The sequence below is a fragment of the Mesoplodon bidens genome (genome assembly GCF_964165515.1).
Source record: "Mesoplodon bidens genome assembly, chromosome: 10".
In the NCBI taxonomy this organism is placed as follows: domain Eukaryota; kingdom Metazoa; phylum Chordata; class Mammalia; order Artiodactyla; family Ziphiidae; genus Mesoplodon; species Mesoplodon bidens.
Window position 1 is genome coordinate 57,388,624 of NC_138172.1, and position 21,483 is coordinate 57,410,106.

The 21,483-nt window shown below is 38.1% G+C and overlaps 1 protein-coding gene across 1 annotated transcript in view; it reads left to right on the forward strand.

Moving 5' to 3' along the window:
- NEK10 (NIMA related kinase 10) overlaps nt 1-21,483 on the forward strand; it is a gene marked incomplete at its 3' end in the record, with an annotated part of 225,272 nt that overhangs the window by 68,143 nt on the left and 135,646 nt on the right. Inside the window, 9 exon segments of the mRNA XM_081247364.1 lie at nt 340-417; nt 2,778-2,842; nt 4,161-4,263; nt 4,356-4,484; nt 5,002-5,139; nt 8,080-8,125; nt 10,082-10,185; nt 10,189-10,203; nt 10,346-10,448. Coding sequence (XP_081103490.1) covers nt 340-417; nt 2,778-2,842; nt 4,161-4,263; nt 4,356-4,484; nt 5,002-5,139; nt 8,080-8,125; nt 10,082-10,185; nt 10,189-10,203; nt 10,346-10,448 — 781 coding nt within the window.

Consider the following 21,483-nt stretch of genomic DNA (forward strand, 5'->3'; position numbering starts at 1 on the left):
TAGGTATTTAAAATGCAAAATATAAAGACATTTGGATCCCTTTACTCTGCCCCATTTTTTGCCCCCTACTCTTTGTTTTTAAAGTATTTAAATCACTTTTAATTGATATACTTTGCTATTTATAATCTTTAACGACAGTTAAGATTTTACGATGTGGTTATAGTCTTTGATGTTTAAAAGTATTACACTGACATTTTTAGTATTGTCCTGTAATATTTACTCCTGATTCCAATATTATACTAACATTTCTTCTTTAATATTGTTCCTTCCTTCTTTATGCTGTGTATCTCCATGGCATTGTTGCTGGTCACTGATAACATGGCATTTTTATTCTTCCAGGAAAATGGTGCATATACAATAGCAAAATTAATTTTACGAAATAAACAAAAGAATGCAGCAAAAACTAATCTATTACAGGTAATAAACATATCCATTATTCTTTAATATCAAGTTACTGGAATCTGGGGAAATTTTGGTAATATAATCTATGATTTTTAGAATTTTTAGGTTAGCACGGGTCCCCTGTACTGACCGAGAGGGAAAAATATCTGGTGAGGGAGGCTGGCATGGAAACAAATTCTGTTAAAACAATGTAGAAGGCTTAATAGTAGTTTCTCTGTAGGGAATTGGGTGATTTTATTTAGATATTTCTTTGCTTATCTGTAAGTTCTATGTTTTAAAAACATTGCTTGTGTATCAGAAAATAATACTAAGGGGAAAATTATGTGCCATCTTTTTTTTTTTTTTTTTTTTTTTTTTTTTCTTTTTGCGGTATGTGGGCCTCTCACTGCTGTGGCCTCTCCCGTTGCGGAGCACAGGCTCTAGACGCGCAGGCCCAGCGGCCATGGCTCACGGGCCCAGCCGCTCCGCGGCACGTGGGATCCTCCCAGACCGGGGCACGAACCCGTATCCCCTGCATCGGCAGGCGGACTCTCAACCACTGCGCCACCAGGGAGGCCCTATGTGCCATCTTTAAGCGTGGACCACAGTCAGTAGCATTTCACCTTTACAAAGGCAAACCTGTAAAATGGATCCTGATGGATGAGATGGTGCTGGTCAGGTGAGTAAAGGGATAGAAGTGGGCACCAATGATATCTGCTCCAGGGCGGACGGGCATCCGCACAGAGAGAAGAGCGTGGACAAAGCACGGAAGCCTGGCAGCTTAGAGTGCGCTTAGGCTGCTCAGTGGGGTGGGTGTGGGGTGTGGGGCAGAGGGAGTGCCTTAGGACAGCGGTCCCCAACCTTTTTGGCACCAGAGACTGGTTTTCTGGAAGACACGTTTTCCATGGACGGGGGCGGGCGTGGGGGCAGAATTCAGGCAGTAATGTGAGCGATGGGGAGTGATGGGGAGCGGCAGATGAAGCTTTGCTCGCTTACCTGCTGCTCACCTTCTGCTGTGCGCCCCAGTTCCTAACAGGCCACGGACCGGTACCGGTCCATGGTCCAGGCGTTGGGGGCCCCTGCCTTAGGAGATGAGGCCTGGAAGGTAAGAAGGGGCCACATTATGCAGGGTCCTATGTGCTTTTTTGAAGAGTGGACACCAGGGGGCAAGTGTCCCCAAAGACACTGGCATGATAAAATCAATTTAAAGTAAGCCTTTGTAGTAGCTGCAGCTTATCTTTGTTTCAAGTTGTTAGAACAGGAAGTAAAAAACAATGTTTGCCTTCAATCTGATTTAAGAGCTTTCAGCCAGAATGATGGTCAAACCTAGCACAGAATATTTGGTGATATCTATGGGCTGGCAGGCAGAGATTTTGGAGAGCTACCACTGAGAACACACAGGCGTGGGACTTACTTCTCTAGTACAGCACTGATGCATGACACTGTGCTGGAACATGGTAAAGTACACTCCCTCCTGCACATGCATTCTGTTAAGCCAGTACAGGCTTTTAAAGAATATGTATGGAAATTCTTTCGAGGCACATGCATGTTCCTCACTTCTCGCAGTCTCCACTGCTTTCTCACCAGTCTCCTTCATGTGGTCTTGTTATCTGCCTGGCTTCTCCAGACAGTTTTGTTTGTGACCCTTCTATATTCAGATCACTAATTTCATGAAATGATTCCAGATTCGAATTCAGCAGACCCTGGTCACCCCAGTGGTGGCCTATTGTACAGATACAGCTGCAAGCCTGGGGCTCTCTCTTTTTTCTCAGCACTGCAAAACGTCCAGTGTTTATTTTTCTTTGTTAAAGTCTCACAGGCCTCTTTCTGAGTGTTCTCAGGAGTTACTGTAGATGGTTCTATCTGGGGAATGCTTTAGACCTTACTCAAGAGACCAATTTGTCAAGTTTGAGTCCAGTGTGCCTGTGGCTATTTTTATATGTCATTATTTCTAGTGTTTATTTTCTCAGAGAAACTATATAAATATTGAGGCGTACATAGCAGGCTAGAAAGAAAATAAACCTTGAGCTCCTGGAAATCTTGGGACATTTGGTTTTCTCGGTGTAGGAGTTTTATTTCTTGTCTCTCTGCTCCTTCTGTACTTTCTAGAAAGGAACTAATGACAGGCACTGAGTGAAACAAGGCCCAGATCCCTAGCCTTCAACAACGCAAATGCTTTTTAAACATGAGAACTGGCCCAGGTGTTGATGTTGTCTGTTTTCAGTTACAAGCTGTGGCTCCCACAGAGACCAGCCACACTCACCAAAAAGCCACGTTAATGTTCACTTCATGATCATGCTATCCTGAAAATGTTTTACTTTGTTCAGCTACCATTTGAGAATCACATATCCTTTTATTTCCTACCATTTGAGAATCACATATCCTTTTATTTCCAGTGTTATGCCTTCAGAGCCTTGAGGTTTCTCTTCAGTATGGAAAGAAACAGACCACTCTTTAAAAGGTATGAGCTTAGAGAAATTTAAGTGATCAGTGATCATTAGAGTCAACTGTTTTCATGTACCTGATTTAGATGCAAACAGTAAGAGAAGAAAGAGTCAGTATGCAAAACATGTGTCTTCAGATTTCTTAAAATCCACAGATAATACTGAGCAACCCTAGTGATATCTTAACACTGAAAATTCACAAAATCATGAGGAAAGCACATGAATCACATCAACACAACTCTTTTAATTACATGTAACTGCTATGGTTTTTAGTTTTTCTCTCTTTTTAAAGACATTAACATTTTTAATGGATGAAATAACAATATCTGCTTGTTTTTGCCCATTCAGAAATGTCCAAAGTTGATCTAGTCATTTCCTTTTAATCAATAGAAAAGAAAGTATTTGTCTGGATGTCCTTAACAGGATAGGAACCCATTTGAAGGGGAGGAGGCTGGATGTTCGTGGATCAGAAGGTTGTGTGGTAAGCATGACAGAAAAACCACCGCCTTGGGAAGCAGACAGACCTACAGGTGTGGTCTGCGTGCCATAGAGGTGGCAGGTTAGCCAAATCGTAGGCCCAAGTTCTTACTAGAATCTTATTGATAAGGCAAAATGGAAATAAAATCTTGAGTTAATATAACATCTTTTGTTTGGAAGAATGGGGCATTTTATGTTTTTATTTTATTTCTATATAACAGTTGAATTTACGGGAAGAAAAGGAAGTATTTGTTATTCATTATAAACTTTCATTTCAAGGCCCTAAATCATCCACATCAGTGGACTTAAAGATTTTAATAAACCTAAACCCTTGAAGCCAGTAGCTTGGAAATGATGCATAAATCTCTTCATTTTTTTATTCACCTGTATTTTAATTTTATTTTCATGAGGACTAAATCAAATGGTATTTGTGAAAGTGCTCTGTGCTCAATAAACACCCAATAAACATTCATTCCTAGTATGTTTAATACTACACCCCCAGATGTCTTACAAATAAGATTTTTGTAAAATCTATATCATATCTTATTGCAGCAAAAAACATATAACCTGACATATAACCCTCTTAAATTTTTGTGTGCAGTACAGTGCTATTAACTATCAGCACAGTGTCATACAGTAGATCTCTGGAACTTTCCTTTCCAATTGTTTTTCCTTACCTCTTAAGAACTGTGTCTCTAGTTTATTTTCATGAGATAAGTTGGTGAGTATTATTTTCTCCCATTTGTTGGCAGTGTATTTAATGTAATTAACCTATAAGTGAGCCAGGTCCAAAAGGGAAGGAATGGGCCAGAGTTTCCAACTCCTATAGGAAGCATGTGTGTGTATTTTTCTCTGTAGACTTTTCCCCACCGACCTGTTTGAGATCTTCATTGACATAAGACATTATGTTCGTGATATCAGTGCTTATGAAGAATTAGTATCAAAGTTGAATTTATTAGTGGTAAGTCTTGAGCTTTAAATATTTTGTCAGGCTGCTATGCAGTTAGGATGCATTTATCATAGCAACCCATTTCCTTTTCATTTTTTGGTTAGGAGGATGAACTGAAGCAAATTGCTGAAAATATTGAAAGCATTAATCAGAATAAAGCTCCTTCGAAATATATAGGCAACTATGCAGTTTTGGATCATCTTGGAAGTGGAGCTTTTGGCTGTGTTTACAAGGTGATCTTGCCCTTGAACAACATTTCCGATGTTCCCAAACAAACTGCATGTCTCCCTGCACACCCACACACAAGTGAATTGGAGCCCTTGTCAGTGAACAAATAGATATAAAAATTAGAATGATTGTTTCTGTACAACAGATAGCTGCACTGATGTTGTCTTACCTTAGCTCTCAGCTCTAGAAATTGGTCACTGACCTTTGAAGACAAAAGCTGTCACTAATCTCTCACACAAATAGTCAAAATGGCTTGTCCCAATGCATGACACATTCTCCAAGTTCACACCAGTGTTTCTGTATTTACCCAGTAAAATCCTATGAAATATTGCAGACTGATCCAGGATATACCAATTTTTTTGAGGTGAGCTTAGTGTAAATACAAATTTACTTTTTAAAGATATATGACTTATTTAGATGACTTGGCTTAATCATGTGACCTTATTAATCTAATCACTTTCTTCCCCTCTCTACTCCCAAACCATTCTTTTTTTTTTTTTTTTTTTGTCTCCTTTATTTTAGGTTAGAAAGCGTAGTGGTCAAAATCTTTTAGCAATGAAAGAAGTTAATTTACATAACCCAGCATTTGGAAAGGATAAAAAAGATCGAGACAGCAGTGTAAGGAATATTGTTTCTGAATTAACCATAATTAAAGAGCAGGTAAATGCTTTTGTTTATGAAGACGGTTTCTTAAATAAATGTCATCAAAAAAAGTAGAATTCATGTGCTGTTCTTGTCCATGCTATGTAAGAACTGGTTCTGTTTAATATAATTGGCATCGAGGTGATATCAAATCACCAGGTTTTCTCCTAAGGCTTGACATTGAACCATAGACATAACTATATCAGGGCCAGGGATGCAGAATAATTGAGTTCACAGCACAGAGAGTATTATATCGGAGAAAGCATATTCGTTTCCTTCTTATTATATTGTAGAATATTTGGTTACTTTGTTACATGCATAAGAGTATGACTAAGACTTCCCTGACTTTTGTCAAATGGAACCAAGTTGTTAACGTTCCTCAAATATGGCTTATGTAATCTAAAATGTGAATTTTCAAGATGGGTTTTTATTTATTGACATGAACAAAACATTCTAACATAATGTTCACAACTCATGTATCATTATGAAGGTTTGTTTCAGGAGAAAGAATAAACATGTCAGAGAGAAATGGGAATTCTTTTTGTGATCAAAGAACACATTGGTTTCTTTTTCAACTTTGTTTATTTATACATTCATTATGAATACTGTCTATAACTCCTGGAGAGACCTATCAGTTCATGGCTCTTTGTTTTCAAAGAGTTAAATTTGCATAGCATCTGTGCTGGGACATAAAGAACCATAAATACGATGATCTTTATTCATTGAAATCTCTAGTTCCACTCCAATTTATAATTTACAGTAAATATCATTAATAGGTTGTTTTATAGTTGACTTTTATGTACAAAGAGATTAGATTTTGTAAAGTTAGTGTTTGCTCATATTCCAACACTCTAGCCTTGGGCAGTGTGCTCTTTCATAGCACAAGGTTAGAGCATGGCTTTTGCCCTAGGCTGGTCTAGTATCTTCATTTGAACCCAAATCTGGATGTAGTCCTGGCCAGTGAGCTAGGTCTAGAATATGGTTCTATTGCTTACCTAGTTACATATTGTTTAAAATCTGCTGGCCATTTGGTAGTTGATGAGGTAGACTATTGGTTTTAGTATATTTTCTAAGAAAAGAAAGTGTCAGGGTGGGGCCATATAAGAGGCCTCTGCTTGAACTTTGAGGGAACTCAAAATTGTAGAACTGTGCTTGCACCATGGGCTTAAACCAAGGAAAGGACAGTAAATTGAGGTCAAAAAGGAGGAGGTAATGTCAGACAGAAGTGAGGGAAATGGGACTAGAAAGGGAGAGTGTATTCGTTAATATTAAGACTAAGCTGCAGTAACAAAGAAGCCCCAAAGTGTGTGGGCTTGAAGGAGAGGTCTCACCGTGCAATGGGTTTTGTCTTCCTGTCAGTCCAGGGTGTGGTGCTCTGCTCCATGAGGTCACACAGGGATGCCCACTCTTTCTCTCCCGTTGCACCTGCCAAGGCACATTTATATCCGCTGGTGCACCCGGTGTTTTGGGTTCAGACATAGGATTCCCCTCACACTCCACTGGGGAGAACTGAGTGATGAGCCCCTTGAGGCTGCGAGAGAGGCTGAGAGGTGTGATCTGTGGTGGGGAAGCACGTCCTGCTACAAGTCGATGGATTGGAGGAGTGTGAGAGCAGATTTTTGGTGGACAACCAGTGGACTCTCCTTCAAAAGAAGGCAAGAAGAAAGGCCAGAAAGAGATGCAAGCCATTTATGATGTACCATTGACTATTCTGAGATAAAACAAATTTCAGTTTACTTAGAAACTCAAATTATAAATAAACAACCACAAAAATTTAGTATTCTTGTAGAAAATTATTATGTTATTAAAAAAATAGAATTTCCATGTTACATTCTGAGGTAAACTATGCCAAAGAGAAATTGTTGCTCTCTTTGGTGCCTGGACACTTTTTGTTGAGGTATAATTGACATATGACTGCATATTAGTTTCAGGTGTACAACATGATGATTCAGTATTTGTATGTATTGTGACATGATCACCATAGTAAGTCCAGTTAACATCTACCACATGTAGTTACACATTTTTTCCTTGTGATAAGAACTTTTAGATGGCAAGGAAGACCTTATTCAGGACCACTGCAATAGAAGTCAAACTATTAGAGTAGAGGAGAGAGATTGAACTCAACTCTGAACACAACAGGGATGGCTGGGGATTTACACCCAAAAGGCAGGGCTAGGGGAGTCAAAGAATGGAAAGTTACTAAGAGGAATTTGGTTAGTTATCAGGTTGGGGGAAGAAAAACTTGATTAGATAACAAAGATGGGGGGATGAGGAACTTGATTGGATATCCAGAGGGCAGAGATGCTCACTAAACTGGCTTAGCAAGATTCTTGCTGAAACCAGGCAGGCCAAGGAGGAGGCCTGGTCCAGAGAAGGACTCTGAGGAGCCTGACTTAAGTTTGTTCAAGGAGGGAGTCCTTGGCAATTATTATTATTATTTTAATGGAGTTAATAACTCTTAGATTATTTCAGTTTCAAACTAATAATTTTGGAGAGCATAGAAAGACACTAGTCGTGTAAATAGACACAGTGTATATAAACATTTAAGTGGCAGGGGGAGGTTAAGAGCATAGGTATATGTGTTCAAAATTAATTGCTTCATTTCAGTTTTCTCCTCTATGCAATCTGTGTGTGATGTTGGAATAGGAAGTGTTAAATGAATTCTTAAGATAGCTTCCAGTTCTACAGTCCTCTAGTTTAATTAGGTGATAAAGCACAATCAGTTTTCAATTCTATTTGGTAAGGCTATATGGGAGATTGCTATTTTCAGAACAGTTTTGTGAGCAACAAATAAAAAGAATCCTGAAAAATTAGATGATATCTTAAAATGCTTTGTTTTATAAATAAATATAAATATGATTTCTTTGTTGTTTTCAAGTATGAAATCCAACTAAATTGTCTGTGAAAACAAGTTTATATTTTGAAGTAGTATAATGTTTGTTATTTATTTTCTTATAACTTTATCATCCCAATGTTGTACGCTATTACAAAACATTTCTGGAAAGTAAGTGTGAGTTTCCATGATATTTCTAATAATGTATCTATGTTAGTTACATATTTTTATTTTAGAATGTTACAAAATAAGCTTAGTCAACTATTTTCTCTACCTTTTTTGTTGTCTATATGACAGTGGATGACATTGTGCATCACTTTCTTGATCAGTGAAACACTGATAATCAATGATCAAAAGATACTTATAAAATTCTTAGATCCCTATATGTAAGACCACATGAACAAACCAAAATAATAATTATTGCTATTTTCATATACAAAAAGCCCATAGTAGTATCAGGAGAAAAGAAAACTAAAGGTTGGTAGCTTCTTTAAGAAAAAATGACATTTTCCACCCCCCAAATAAATTGGGTCTAGGTTTTTTGAGATTTCTTTTTCTTCAAGTTCAGGTAATTGCCACAAGATGGCAATGGAGCCCTGACTGATTCTGCGTCATCATTGGGATGATGGAATATAGAATCAAATCTTGAGGTGAAACCAAACTCAGTCACTTGTTTTAAAAAAATAGGACATTTGACTGAAGTAATATACTTATTAATAGACCTTATGTGCTTCACCTGTGAAATTTCAAAATAACTCTCCTTTAAAGGGGCTTCCTTGCTGCCTCTTTGTCAGTGCTATTGTTATGCAAACCTGTTGTGTACTTTGGCATGTTATGATTTTACCCATCTCCTTTCCTCTGGTTGACTCAGAGGAACTCAGTGCTGAAACTCTTCAGTAAATCCTGCCCCCTTGGCCATTTGTTCTTGATATTAGAATAATTTCCCATAATTTAGTGCATATCCCATCATAAAGAGATCTAGACTAGCTTCTGACTTGTACTGAAGTGACACAACTTGTCTTAATTTAAAAACAAAATAACCTGGCTTCTTCCAAAAAGAATTGGCAGTGGCTTAAAAATACATAAGATAAAATAGATTAAGAAATCATGATAAAAGGAAATAAAAGGTGAGAAAATTAATGCTAGAGGCAAGATTAGTACATACAGTAAATATTTCTTGGGATTATGAAGAATTGGAAACAATATATATGTCAATCTTTAGGAGAATGATTAAATAAATTATGATACATCTGTATTGTGGAATACAATGTAACCAACAGAAAGAATGGCGTGGGTCTGTGTGTACTGACGAACAGATAAGAATGTTGAATGAAAAAAGTATAAGTTGCAGAATATGTATGGTGTGGCTTCATTTTTGTAAATGTTGTATATATACATATTTTACATACATCCAAAACATTACAAAAGATACATATCACATACTGTTGTTAATAGTTACATATTGACTTTGGAGGAGAAAGTAGAATTTACTTCTGTTTCTTGGCATCCAAAGCAAAGAGACAAACTCAGTCAGTTATGTGAGGTTCCTGGGATTCATGAGCTGAAAGCTGGAGAAGGCCAGCTTTCTCAGCTCTTGAGCTGGCATCACAGAAATTTCCATCATGGATGGTATATCCAGTGGGGTCATTGCTAAACCACAGTATGATTTCATTGTAAAATACTGTGAGGTAAATCTACGAGACTGAAGAACAGTGCAGTTTAATGTCTGAATGTCTGGCTTGATTTAAGGGTAAATTTTAGACCATTGAGAGGAAAGCTGGGTTTACCTGTTCTTCAGGGAATCCTCCATGACTTGGGATCATTTACTTGCTCTCTTTGGTGCCTCTCAACCCTTCCACATCCTGGTGTACATAGAAAGTGAGAAAATTTGCCAGCATAAACTTATGCTAGGAGGTTGCCTGTAGCTGAAAGAGACTGTTGCTGGGCTCCAGTTGTCCCCAAGACCCCCTCACCCCCAGCCCCTCCAGAGCTGATTGGGTCCCTGTCTCTAACTCTTTTGTGTTGTGCCCTGAACACCCATTGGGGAACTTGGATTCTAATTCATAAGTTTTTTCAAAATGTCTATATTGAATTTATTTCTATTACATTTTCTTGTTTTTTATATAGCTGACAGGTTGTACATAGTTATGGAGCTTATAGAAGGGGCCCCTCTTGGAGAACATTTCAGTTCTTTGAAGGAAAAACAACATCATTTTGCTGAAGAGAGACTATGAAAAATATTTATACAGGTATCTTTTATCTTCATTAACTTTTTCTATGAAACAGTAAAGTTCTGAGCTGATTTCCTAGAGTTGTGTGTAGTGATCATGAGTGGCTGTCTATCTGTATATATCGGGGAAATAACATTTGTTTGTTCTTTGCTGTTTGAAGCTGTGCCTAGCTCTTCGGTACTTACACAAGGAGAAGAGGATCATCCATAGAGACCTGATGCCAAACAACATTATGTTGGGGGATAAGGACAGAGTAACAGTTAGTAAGTATAAAAATCTGAGAATTTTCAACTTGAGAGTCTCAATATTATTCTAGGGCAGAGTTGTTAGATAGAACTTTCTGCACTGAATGGCATGTTCTCTGTCTGCACTGTCTGGTATGGCAGCCACTGGCCACATGTGGCTATCAGGCACTTGAAACGTGTCTGATAGCCTATGTGCTTGAGGATATGAATTTTAAATTCTATCAAATTTTAGTTAATTTAAATATCCCTATGTGACTAGTGGATACTGTATTGGACAGTGACTAGTGTAGTTCTTGATGACTGAGTTGTATTTTGCCTGCATGAGGGAATAAAATACTCTTAGGTTGCTTGGGCATTTAATTCCTAAATCAATGGTTTCTAGGTTTTTTTTCCTTTCTGTAGAACACTTCGTCAACAAAGCCTTTTAGAACCACCACATGAGCACATTGTTGAACTATTTTAATATAGTCTGTGACATATGGGTGACAAATGTACATATCAAGGGCTGTAAAAAATCCAGGCATTTGTATACTTCAACATTTTCACTTTTTATCACAATATTTTCAACTGTAGCAGGTAAGTTGTCTAATTCTTAATCATAACTTAAAATGAACTTTTTAGCTTAGAGAGATATGTTAGCTTTCTCCTGCCCTCTTCACTCACGAACACTTAAGTTACTCCCATGGACTATTAATGGTTTGCCAACTGTAAGTAGGGAGACATCTCTAAATCAGTGGTCTGCAAATATTTGTGATCATGAAATTCCATTAGTAAATTCTTTTGATAATACACTGCCAGTATATCAATATATATGCTTATTTATGAATTCTGTACACATATCACTGTATAATTATTCTATAGTACATACAGTCAACAGAAATAAAATATAAAGGGGTACATTAAAATTCAAAATAGGGGTGTTGATTTTTTCACCCCACCCCCACCCCCCAGTGGATTGCCTTAGGCACCCAGCTTTGGAGGCCACTGCCCTAAATTTTATTGATGTGAAAGACATTTGACAACATTTTAAAGCTAAGTTTCTTAGTTTTGGAAGAATCTGATTCCTCATGAAGGCAATTCCAAACGTACACATTTACCCATAACCACATCCTCAGTAACAACGATTAGATTCACTGTCCAGATTTTTTAGAGTAGAACATGTTATATCAGTTTAAAAAATAAAAAATATCCTAAAACAGAAGTTTTATTGATAACCTTCAATGCAAAGTTACTTGGAAATATTTCAAGCCAGTGCTTTGTGAAATGTGAGATGAGACCAAATAATTGTGACTCTTCATCTCAGATACACATTTGCTTAATCATTAGAAGTTAATCATAAGCTTTTTACTTTTTTTACTTTTTATAAATTACACTTGTGTTTCCTTAAGAATATTTACTATTTATATGCTTGTAGATATTTTAATTTATAAGTTAATAAGGATTATTATAAATTGTGTGTTTGAATTTCATAGCAAACAGTATATATACTTTTAAATAGTATTAAATAGATTTGTTTAATAGTTTAATAGATCTGTTTAATCCTTCTAAGATGACTATTCAGGCCATATTTTCTGAGTAATAGCCAACCCCGCATTCCATTTTCTTACTAAGATTAGCTGCAGTCATTTCCTTTGGTTACATTTAAATACATTGAGATTAATCTTTTATTGTAGTAGCCTGATTTATTTTCTTTCTAAACTTATTTTAAGTAATTTTAATATTTATTTTCTTTAACCAGTAGCACACATAAAAATGGTTTACAAAATAGAATAGTGCTAAAAATCTTATAAAGAAAAGCCTGCCTCTTTGCAACCCCCAGTTCCATTTCCCTAAAACAACCACTTTTCAGTCTTTTTAGTTCTTTCTTCTGGTATCTGGCTTTCCATTGTGATAGTTGAAGATTCAGTTTTCTTATTTTTTTCTTCATCTCCATCTGCCATTCTGCAATACAGTTATAGCACAATTTGGGGTTAAATCAGCATTCAGTATTTACATTATTACTACTGTGTAATTATTGTTCAATGTTGATTACCTCTCCTTCCTTATAGACCTTTTGTTTTTTCTAGAGTTAATAATTGCCTTCTTGTTTATTTTCCTAGTTTTCTGTGTACCTTTTATTTCTTCTTCCCAAATCTTCTAAAAGGATTATAAAAGCCCTCTGTGTACCATTTCCACATGGTCAAACATGACAGTTACTCTCAGTTTTCTTTTTCCTGGACACCCATTTCCTATACCTCTTTGCTGTAATGTAGACTGGGTTTCACTTTAGGTCTGCTGCACAGCCACTGTCCTGGAACTTTCGTGCTCCTTTTTTTTTTTTTTTTTAATTTGGCCACACCGTGTGGCTTGTGGGATCTCAGTTCCCTGACCAGGGATTGAACCTGTGCTACCACAGTGAAAGCACAAAATCCTAACCACTAGACCACCAGGGAATTCCCATGATCCTTTTCTGATCAGAGTCTCTATTTCCTACATCCTGTCTCTTTCTCTTTCTTTTTAAACTCCTCTATTTTGCCAAAGTGTATCTTCTAGTACTTTCCTAAGAAAGAGTGTTTTGGAAGTTATAATTTTTACTTTAAAACATTTTTTTCTTATTTAGAAATTTTTGAGGTATAAGTGATATATAACATTATATTAGTTTCAGTTGAACAACATAATGATTTGATATTTGTATACACTGGAGCCTGCAGGCAGTTGGGTGGAGCTGGGTCTTGGTGTCTAGATGGAGACCTCTGGGAGAGCTCATGTTAATTAATATTCCCTGGGGCCAGGAATTCTCTGGTGGTCCAGTGTCCTGGACTCCCACCCCAGAGGCTCAGGCCTGACCCATGGCCAGGGAACCAAGACCCCACAGGGCAAGTGGAGCAGAAAAAAAAAAAAAAAAAAAGGAAAAGAAAACAAACAAAACACAAGACAAATGATAAAAACAGACAAAGAAAAAAAAAGAAAGAAAACTAAAAACAAGAGAACAACCAAACAAACAAAACAACCCCAAAGTGAAAATGAACAATAAAAACAAAACTAACAAAAACAAAAAGCAAAAACAAAAGCAGAAAGCAAACTAAAAAAAGCAAAGAAAACATAAAACACAAAAAAATGATCAAAAATGTTTATATCTAAAAACAAAACAAAGAACAAAAACAAGAAAAAAACACAAAATAACAAAAAGTAAAGTAAAAGAAAAGTAAAAAATATATTAAAAAATGTTTATAAAGAAAAGAAAAAATAAATTAAAACAATAACAACAACAGAACAAAACAAAAAATAACAGTAATAATAATATTTTCCTGGGGCCTCAGCTATTAGTGTCCTTACCCCCACCATGAGCCACAGCCAACCCCACCTCCCCAGGAGGCCTTCCAGTACCTCTAGGTAGGTCTCTGGACCCACTATGGGCACTGTGGGGCCAGCTCAGCCTCTGACTTGGCCGAATCCTATGTGTACTTGCCCCCAAAGTCCACAGCTACTAGAGCTAGACTGGTCTCAGTTGTGGGAGCACTCGTTGTCCCTTAGATATTCCAGAGACACAGGGTTTACCAAGCTGATCACGGGGATTTAATCCACAGCTTGTGCAGCTGCACAGAGAGATTTCCATTCCTCTTCCTTAGTCGCACCGGCCCTGGGGCTCAGCTTTGGTTTTGGCCTCACCTCTGCATGTGGACTGCCCTCAGGCATCTGTTCCCTGCTCAGGCAAGAGAGAATGAAAGCAGCAGCTGATTGGAGCACACTTACTCACTCAGGCCAGGGAGGAATAAGGCTGCCACAACTGGAGTGTGTGAGAAGTGCCTCTGTTGTTTTTTTTGGGGGGGTTATTTGTTTGGTTTTTACCGTCCACATATAAGTGAGATTATGCAGTATGTCTTTGACTTATTTCACTTAGTATAATGCCTTCACGGTCCATCCATGTTACTGCAAATGGCAAGATTTCATTCTTTTTTATGGCTGAATCATATATGTATGTATGTATGTATGTGTATACATGTATATATATGTATGTGTATAATGCATATGTACGTATGAATAAATATATGTAGATATAGATACATATATACACATACATTTCACATTTTCCTTATTCACGCATTTATGATAGCTCTTAGGTTGCTTCCATATCTTGGCTATTTTAAATAATGCTGCAATTAACTCTTTTCAAATTAATGTTTTTGTTTTCTCTGGATAAATACCCAGAAGTGGAATTGCTAAATCATATGATAGTTTTATTTTTAATATTTTTAGGAACCTCCATACTGTTTTCCAAGGTGGTTGCACCAATTTACATTCCTATCAACAGTGCACAAGGGTTCCCTTTTCTTTACATCCTCACCAATGCTTGCTTTTTTTGGTTTTGTTTTGTTTTTTGCCTTTTTGATGATAGCCATTCTAACAGGTGTGAAGTGATATATCTCATGTGGTTGTGATTCATATTTCCTTGATGATTAGGAATATTGAACATCTTATGTACCTGTTGGCCATCATATGTCTTCTTTGGGAAAATACCTATTCAGATCTGCCCATTTTTCAATCAGACTGTTTTTGGGATTTTTTTGTTTTTGCTACAGAGTTGTATGAGTTCTTTGTATATTTTCAACATTGACCCTGTATTGGATGTGATCTGCAAATCTTTTCTCCCATTCAGTACCTTGCCTTTTTATTTTGTTAATGGTTTTCTTTCCTGTGCAGAAGCTTTTTAGTTTGATGAAGTCCCACTTGTGTATTTTTGCTTTAGTTGCTTTGCTTTGGGTGTCAATTCTAAAAATCATTGCCAAGATCCATTTCAAGAAGCCTACATTTTCTTCTAGGAGTTTTATGGTTTGGGGTCTTACATTCAAGTCTTTAATCCATTTTGACTTAATTTTTGTGTATGGTATAAGATAGCAGTCCAGTTTCATTCTTTTGCATGTGGCTGTCCAGTTTTCCCAACACCACTGGAAGTGTTAATTTTTAGATGCTTGCATGTCACAAAATATTTTTGAGGGACCCTCATATTTGTTTGTTAATTTGGCTAGGTGTAATATTCTCAGATGAACATGATTATCCTTCCAATTTGTGTGTGTGTGTGTGTGTGTGGTATGTGGGCCTCTTACTGTTGTGGCCTCTCCCATTGCGGAGCACAGGCTCTGGACGCGCAGGCTCAGTGGCCATGGCTCATGGGCCTAGCCGCTTCATGGCATGTGGGATCTTCCCGGACCAGGGCATGAACCTGTGTCCCCTGCATCAGCAGGCAGACTCTCAACCACTGCGCCACCAGGGAAACCCCCTCCTTCCAAATTTTGAAGGCATTACTCCAGTCTTCTAGTATCCCATTTTGCTGTTAGAAAATCCAATGGTATTCTAATTCCCGTTGCTTAATACATGAGCTGTTTTATGTCTCTGGAAGCTTTTAGGATGCTCCCTTTATCCACTGCTTTGGGTGGGTCTCTTTTCATTCAGTGTGTCCGAAACTAGGTCTGCTCTTCAGTCTGGAGACTTAAAACTTCACTCCTGGGAAATCTTCCTGCACTGTTTTTTCACTACTTTTCTTCCCTCTGCTTTCTGTGTTTCCTCTTCTAGAATTCCTATTATTCTTAGATGTTGTATATTCTAAAACATAAGTCCCTTATGTACGAACCTTCAAGTTGTGAACTTTCAAAGATGTGAACGTGCATTCAATCAATGTCAGGTGTGAGTAAAATTGCAGCTTGCCCTCCATCTCTTATTGCTGACGACCCTTCAGCTCTACCATCTCCCACCTCCTCTCCCTCCTCCAGTCAGTAACTCTTCTTGCCTGGTCACTTGATGCTAGCCCCTATATGCCAGCTGTTGTACTGTACTACTGCACTTTTCAAGGTACTGTACTGTAATATTAAAAATGTTTTCTTGGGCTTCCCTGGTGGCGCAGTGGTTGAGAATCTGCCTGCTAATGCAGGGGACATGGGTTCGAGCCCTGGTCTGGGAAGATCCCACATGCTGCAGGGCAACTAGGCCCGTGAGCCACAACTACTGAGCCTGCGCGTCTGGAGCCTGTGCTCCGCAACAAGAGAGGCCGCGATAGTGAGAGGCCCGCGCACCGCGATGAAGAGTGGCCCCCGCTTGCCACAACTAGAGAAAGCCCTCGCACAGAAATTAAGACCCAACACAGACATAAATAAATAAAAAATAAAAAAAAAATGTTTTCTTTATTTTTTGTGTTTGTTTTTAATGTATTATTTGTGTGAAAAGTATTATAAACCTATTACAGTACAGTACTATATAGCCAATTGTGTTAGTTAGGTACCTAGGCTAACTTTGTTGGACTTACGAACAAATTGGACTTATGAACACATCTCAGAATGGGACTCATTCATATGTCGGGGACTTGCTGTAGTCTAATTTTTAAAATAATTGTTCTCTTAGTTTTCAGCTCTTTGTACTTTAGAGTTATTTCTATAACTTTATTTTCTAGTGATTATATTGAATATTTAATTTTGATTAATATATTTTTAATCCCCTCAAATTTCATCTTGTTCCTTATTCCATTTTCATGGAATCTTGATTTTATTCTCTCTCAGTATAATATAGACTTTTCTCTTCCACACCCTGCATTGTTTCTGTATCTTTTGGATCAATCTTTTTTTTTTCCTGGTTCATGTGCTCTCTATTTCCTTTTGGAGATTTTCCTCAAATGTTTGTTGATCTAAGCTGGCCCTTAACATTTATGACACACTAAAAAGGCTGTGTGTTCCAGTTAAGGGTGTCATCTGGTGGACTTTAGAGCACAGTAGAAAATTTCCTTAGGAGACCCCCAATGTCATTGCTTAAACTTTTTCCAGATAATGCACCCCCAATATCTTGCCTGAGATGATGTCCTTCTGTCTGCTGTCATTCTGGGAGCAGTGTGGATGAAGAGGTCTCAGGGAGCCACGTTCAGTTGATAGATTTTCACTGAATTCCCATGAGTTCAGCCTCACTCTGCTTGGTGCTTTTCTGGTTCAGTTTCTTTGCAAAATAAATGTCTATTTTTCTTCTAGTGACAAAGAGAACTCAATTTACTGGTAGCACCATGTGTGAGTATGGGACAGGACCTGGGGACTTGATTTTAATTCCTGGGGACTTGATTTGTACTTCACTTCTGCCTTGGGCAGAACCCTTTTGGCCTTTCTATTCTCAGGCATGTGGGTTAGGACGCCTGCTGTGTACCATCCTTCCTCTACTTCCCATCTTCCAAAAATTCATTGGAATATATCATCCTCTGTTGTCACATCTCATTGTCCCTGTGGGTAACTTTTCAAGGAAAATTCCTTTCCCTTCACTTTAGCAAGGTTTTGAGAGCTAGAGGAGATAAACACATAAGTCAGTCCACCCTTTAACCCAAAATGGGCAGGCTAGTTACATTAAGTCCACACATTAAACTTAACAAAATACCCCACTTCCCATGTTTACTCTATAACTTTAATAAATATACTTATATTTTACTCACACTCAAATTGTAAAGGATTCCCTAGAAAAAGTTACTTTGTTTTACAAAAATAATAAAACCTTATTTTTTTTCTTTGTCCTGCCCCTCATTGCAAGTCTGCCTAACCTTATTCTTATTACCATTTATTAGACTTATACTTAAGTGTTATTAATTTTAAAATTATTTTCAATTTTTTAGACTTTTTAGCTTTAAGTGAGGCAATGTTTTTCTAGTTTCAAATAAAGAAGCAGTGATAAATCTCAGAACACAATTTTATCCTAGTTGTTTCTCTCCACTAATGTAATTATTTACAGGACATGAATGGGCTGCCATTATTTTCAATGAGTATAAAATGATTTTATGACTAAGAAGATAGTCCATAGAGAACTGACATCACTATTTTAAAATATTTAAAATAAAATATAGTGATGAAATATGATTTTCAGTGTCTATCACTATTGATATAAATATGGACATTAGAGACTCTTGTTTTTCAGAGGGGTTATTGTTAAATTAAAATCTTATGGCATTAATGTGAAACCAAATATATAAGATTCCCATAATTTGAGAGGTTTAAATAAGGTTGCAATTCATAAAGCCTATAAAAATAGGCTGTGGTACACACGTGAATGCATATCACCAAAGAGGGACAGCCGTGTCGTATTTTATTTTTCTCTTTTCTTTTGCTAGGTTTATTTACTCCCAGAAAAGAAGCACTGAATTACCAAGTGATGTTTAAGATGCATGCATGAGACAAAATATATTGAAAATGTGATCAGAAAAAAGAGTTGTAGAAAAACTAAAATTGCCTTCTTCTCCTCTTTTTTCTCAATGTAGGTGAATGAGATGATTTAAGATTGAACTTGGTTTGCAATTATTTATATAGCAAGTGGAGTTTGCCTTCATGAGGCAGTAGAAAGTAATAACATATTTGGGTATGTGTAGTTTTACAAATGGTATCTAATTTAATGTCTAAATATGTTTACATTTAAAAGACTGGATTTTTCAATGACTTGTGCCATGGAACATGCCCAGGTCTCGCCCCTGAGCTTATTTGCAGACTTGGAGGCCACACAAGGGAGCAGACCCTGACTCAGGGGCACACCAGGTGAAGCACAAAGTTGGCCCTAAATGCTGCCAGCTGCCTGCTGCCAAGTAGGAGAGAATCTGCTGAAAGGGAACTTGCCTCTGAACCTACCATTTCACATTTCTTGGCTTTTCAAATACACATTTTAATGTAAAACCTGCATGCCCCCTTTTCTTCCCTGCTCCCGAATATAAAAGGAAGAAAAAGGAAAAAACAAAACTCATTCAACTATAGGTAATATATTTCAGACATGGGCTTTGGCACATGACTCGAGGTCACATGTTCATCCTGCAACCAAACAGGCCGTGCATATTTCTAGATGTTTCTCCAATGACATGTGCCTGTTGCTACTGGTAATAACAACAAGGGCATACTCAAGTCAATGGAACATTTATCAAAGGCTCAAATGCTCATCAAATGCCATCGTATGCTAGACATGTGGGGGTGGGTAGAAGATGAAAGCCATGGTCTCTGTTCCCCGAGTCTTATGGGAAAGACTTTCAGTTCTTCACTCAGCAATTATTTTCTGAGTTGCCGTATCCTGTGGTGAACAAGGCAAGCATGCCAGACATGATCACTATCTTCATGGAGCTTATAGTTGTATTACAGGGTGATAAAGCCTAGAGTATTTTCTATGCAAAATATATTAGTCAGGATGGGACATGTTATGCTGTAGTAATAAGTAATGTGAAAATCTCAGCAGCTTAAAACAGTGGCAAACTACAGCCTGTGGGATAAATCCAGCTGTGGCCTGTCTTCTTATGTCCTGTGAATTAAGAAGGGTTTTACATTTTTTAATGGAGTTAAAAGGAAGAATATGTGGCAGTTACCATATATGGCCCCAACAGCTTAAATATTTATCACCTGCCCCATTATAGAAAAAGTCTGTCCACCATGGCTTAAAACAGCAAGGTCTCTATCTTGTTCATAATACATGAGCATTGTAGGTCAGTAAGGGAGCTGTGCTCAGAGATCAGGCTGGCTGAAGACCTCCATACCTGCTTCCACATCAGAGGTAGGGAAGAGAGAGCATGGCAAACAATACCTCAGCTCTCAAAGCTCTGCCCTAAAGTTTCAGATATTACTTCTGCTCAGAATTCATTGGTCAAAGCAGGCCAAGTTCACCAGGGTGAGGATATGTTCCTCCCCCAGAAAGAATGTGGGTGAGCAGTTATATAGTCTTCCACAACTATCATGCACAGGAGAAAATGTGACTAATTCTACCTGGGGGAGCCTTCTGGTGAGGAGCTGGGCAGGACAGGTAACAGCGTTTCAGGTAAGGGTACAGCAAATGCAAAGGATTAGAGACCCAAAGCAGTACAACGTGCCAAGGGGCTAGCACGATTTTCAGTAGAGGCTTTGGTTGGGTGAGAGCTGGGACTCTGACGTCTGTTCAGAGATTTAGCTTCAAGATTTCAGACTGAAAACTATGTGATCAGATTTGGGATGGAGAGATCATTGTGATGGCAAGTGAGGGGGCACCGTGGAGAACGACTGGAGACAGATTCCCAGTATAGGAGGTGGATCGGTTTGGATATGTTTGGGTGCAAAAAGCCAGGATGCTAATGGTTTAATCCATGAGGACACATAGTTATCTCATAACAAAAGGGCTGGAGGTGAGCAGTGCCAGGGCTGGTTCAGCAGCTCAAGGAGGTCAGCTACAATCTAGGTTTTTCTGTCCTTTCTCTCCATTTTTTTCAGCAGATTGGCCAGAGCTCCAGGCATTATTACCAAATCCAAAGACAGGAATCAGGGTGGCAGCTAGGGTGAAAAAACAGATTCTTCTTTTTGAATAGCTACTCCTTTTATCATAGAAGAAAATCTTTCACAGGGGTCTTTTACAGGGATTCCTGTTAGACTTATTACATTCTTTTGGCCAAAGCGAACTCATGCAACCACCCCTGGCTGTAAGGGAGACTCTCTAGGTGAGCTCCCAGCCTGTACAGCTGGAGATGGGAAAGGGAGGTGGGGGTAGTCAACGACTTTTGGAGAGCTAGCCTGTGGTATTTGCTGCTAAAGCTCTTGCAATTTTCCTTAAAGATGTGTAAGTTTTACCTATGGCAGCAGGAGAAGAGGATATGGCAGAAGGATTATATTCAGCAGTTATTTGGGACCCAGAGTTAAAAAGGTTGCTGGCCAGTTAATGAGGTGTGACAACAGTTGAGAAAGAGTCTGAGTTTATGAAGATTGTGACACCATTGACAGAGAATTAGGTGAGGAAATTGAAGGTGTGAGGTTTCTAACATTCCAAGTTAGAAATGTGACTATAGCCTTTTCCTGGTTAAAATTCTTCAAGTAGCTCCCCATGACATTTAAGATAGAGTTTAGATTCCCTAGGGCACCCAAGGCCCTTTCCTCCTGAGCTCTCCTTGCCTTTTGCTCTGGACTCATGGGACAGATTTCTGTTTCCTGAATAGACCAGTCTGTTGTTGTATTGCTCTGTGGCTTCCAAAGTGTTGCTCTCTCTGTCCAGAATGCCTTGCTGCTACTCACTTCTAATGCCACTCCTCCAGGTGGCATCTTTGATGTCCACATCAAATAGGTTCCGAGTC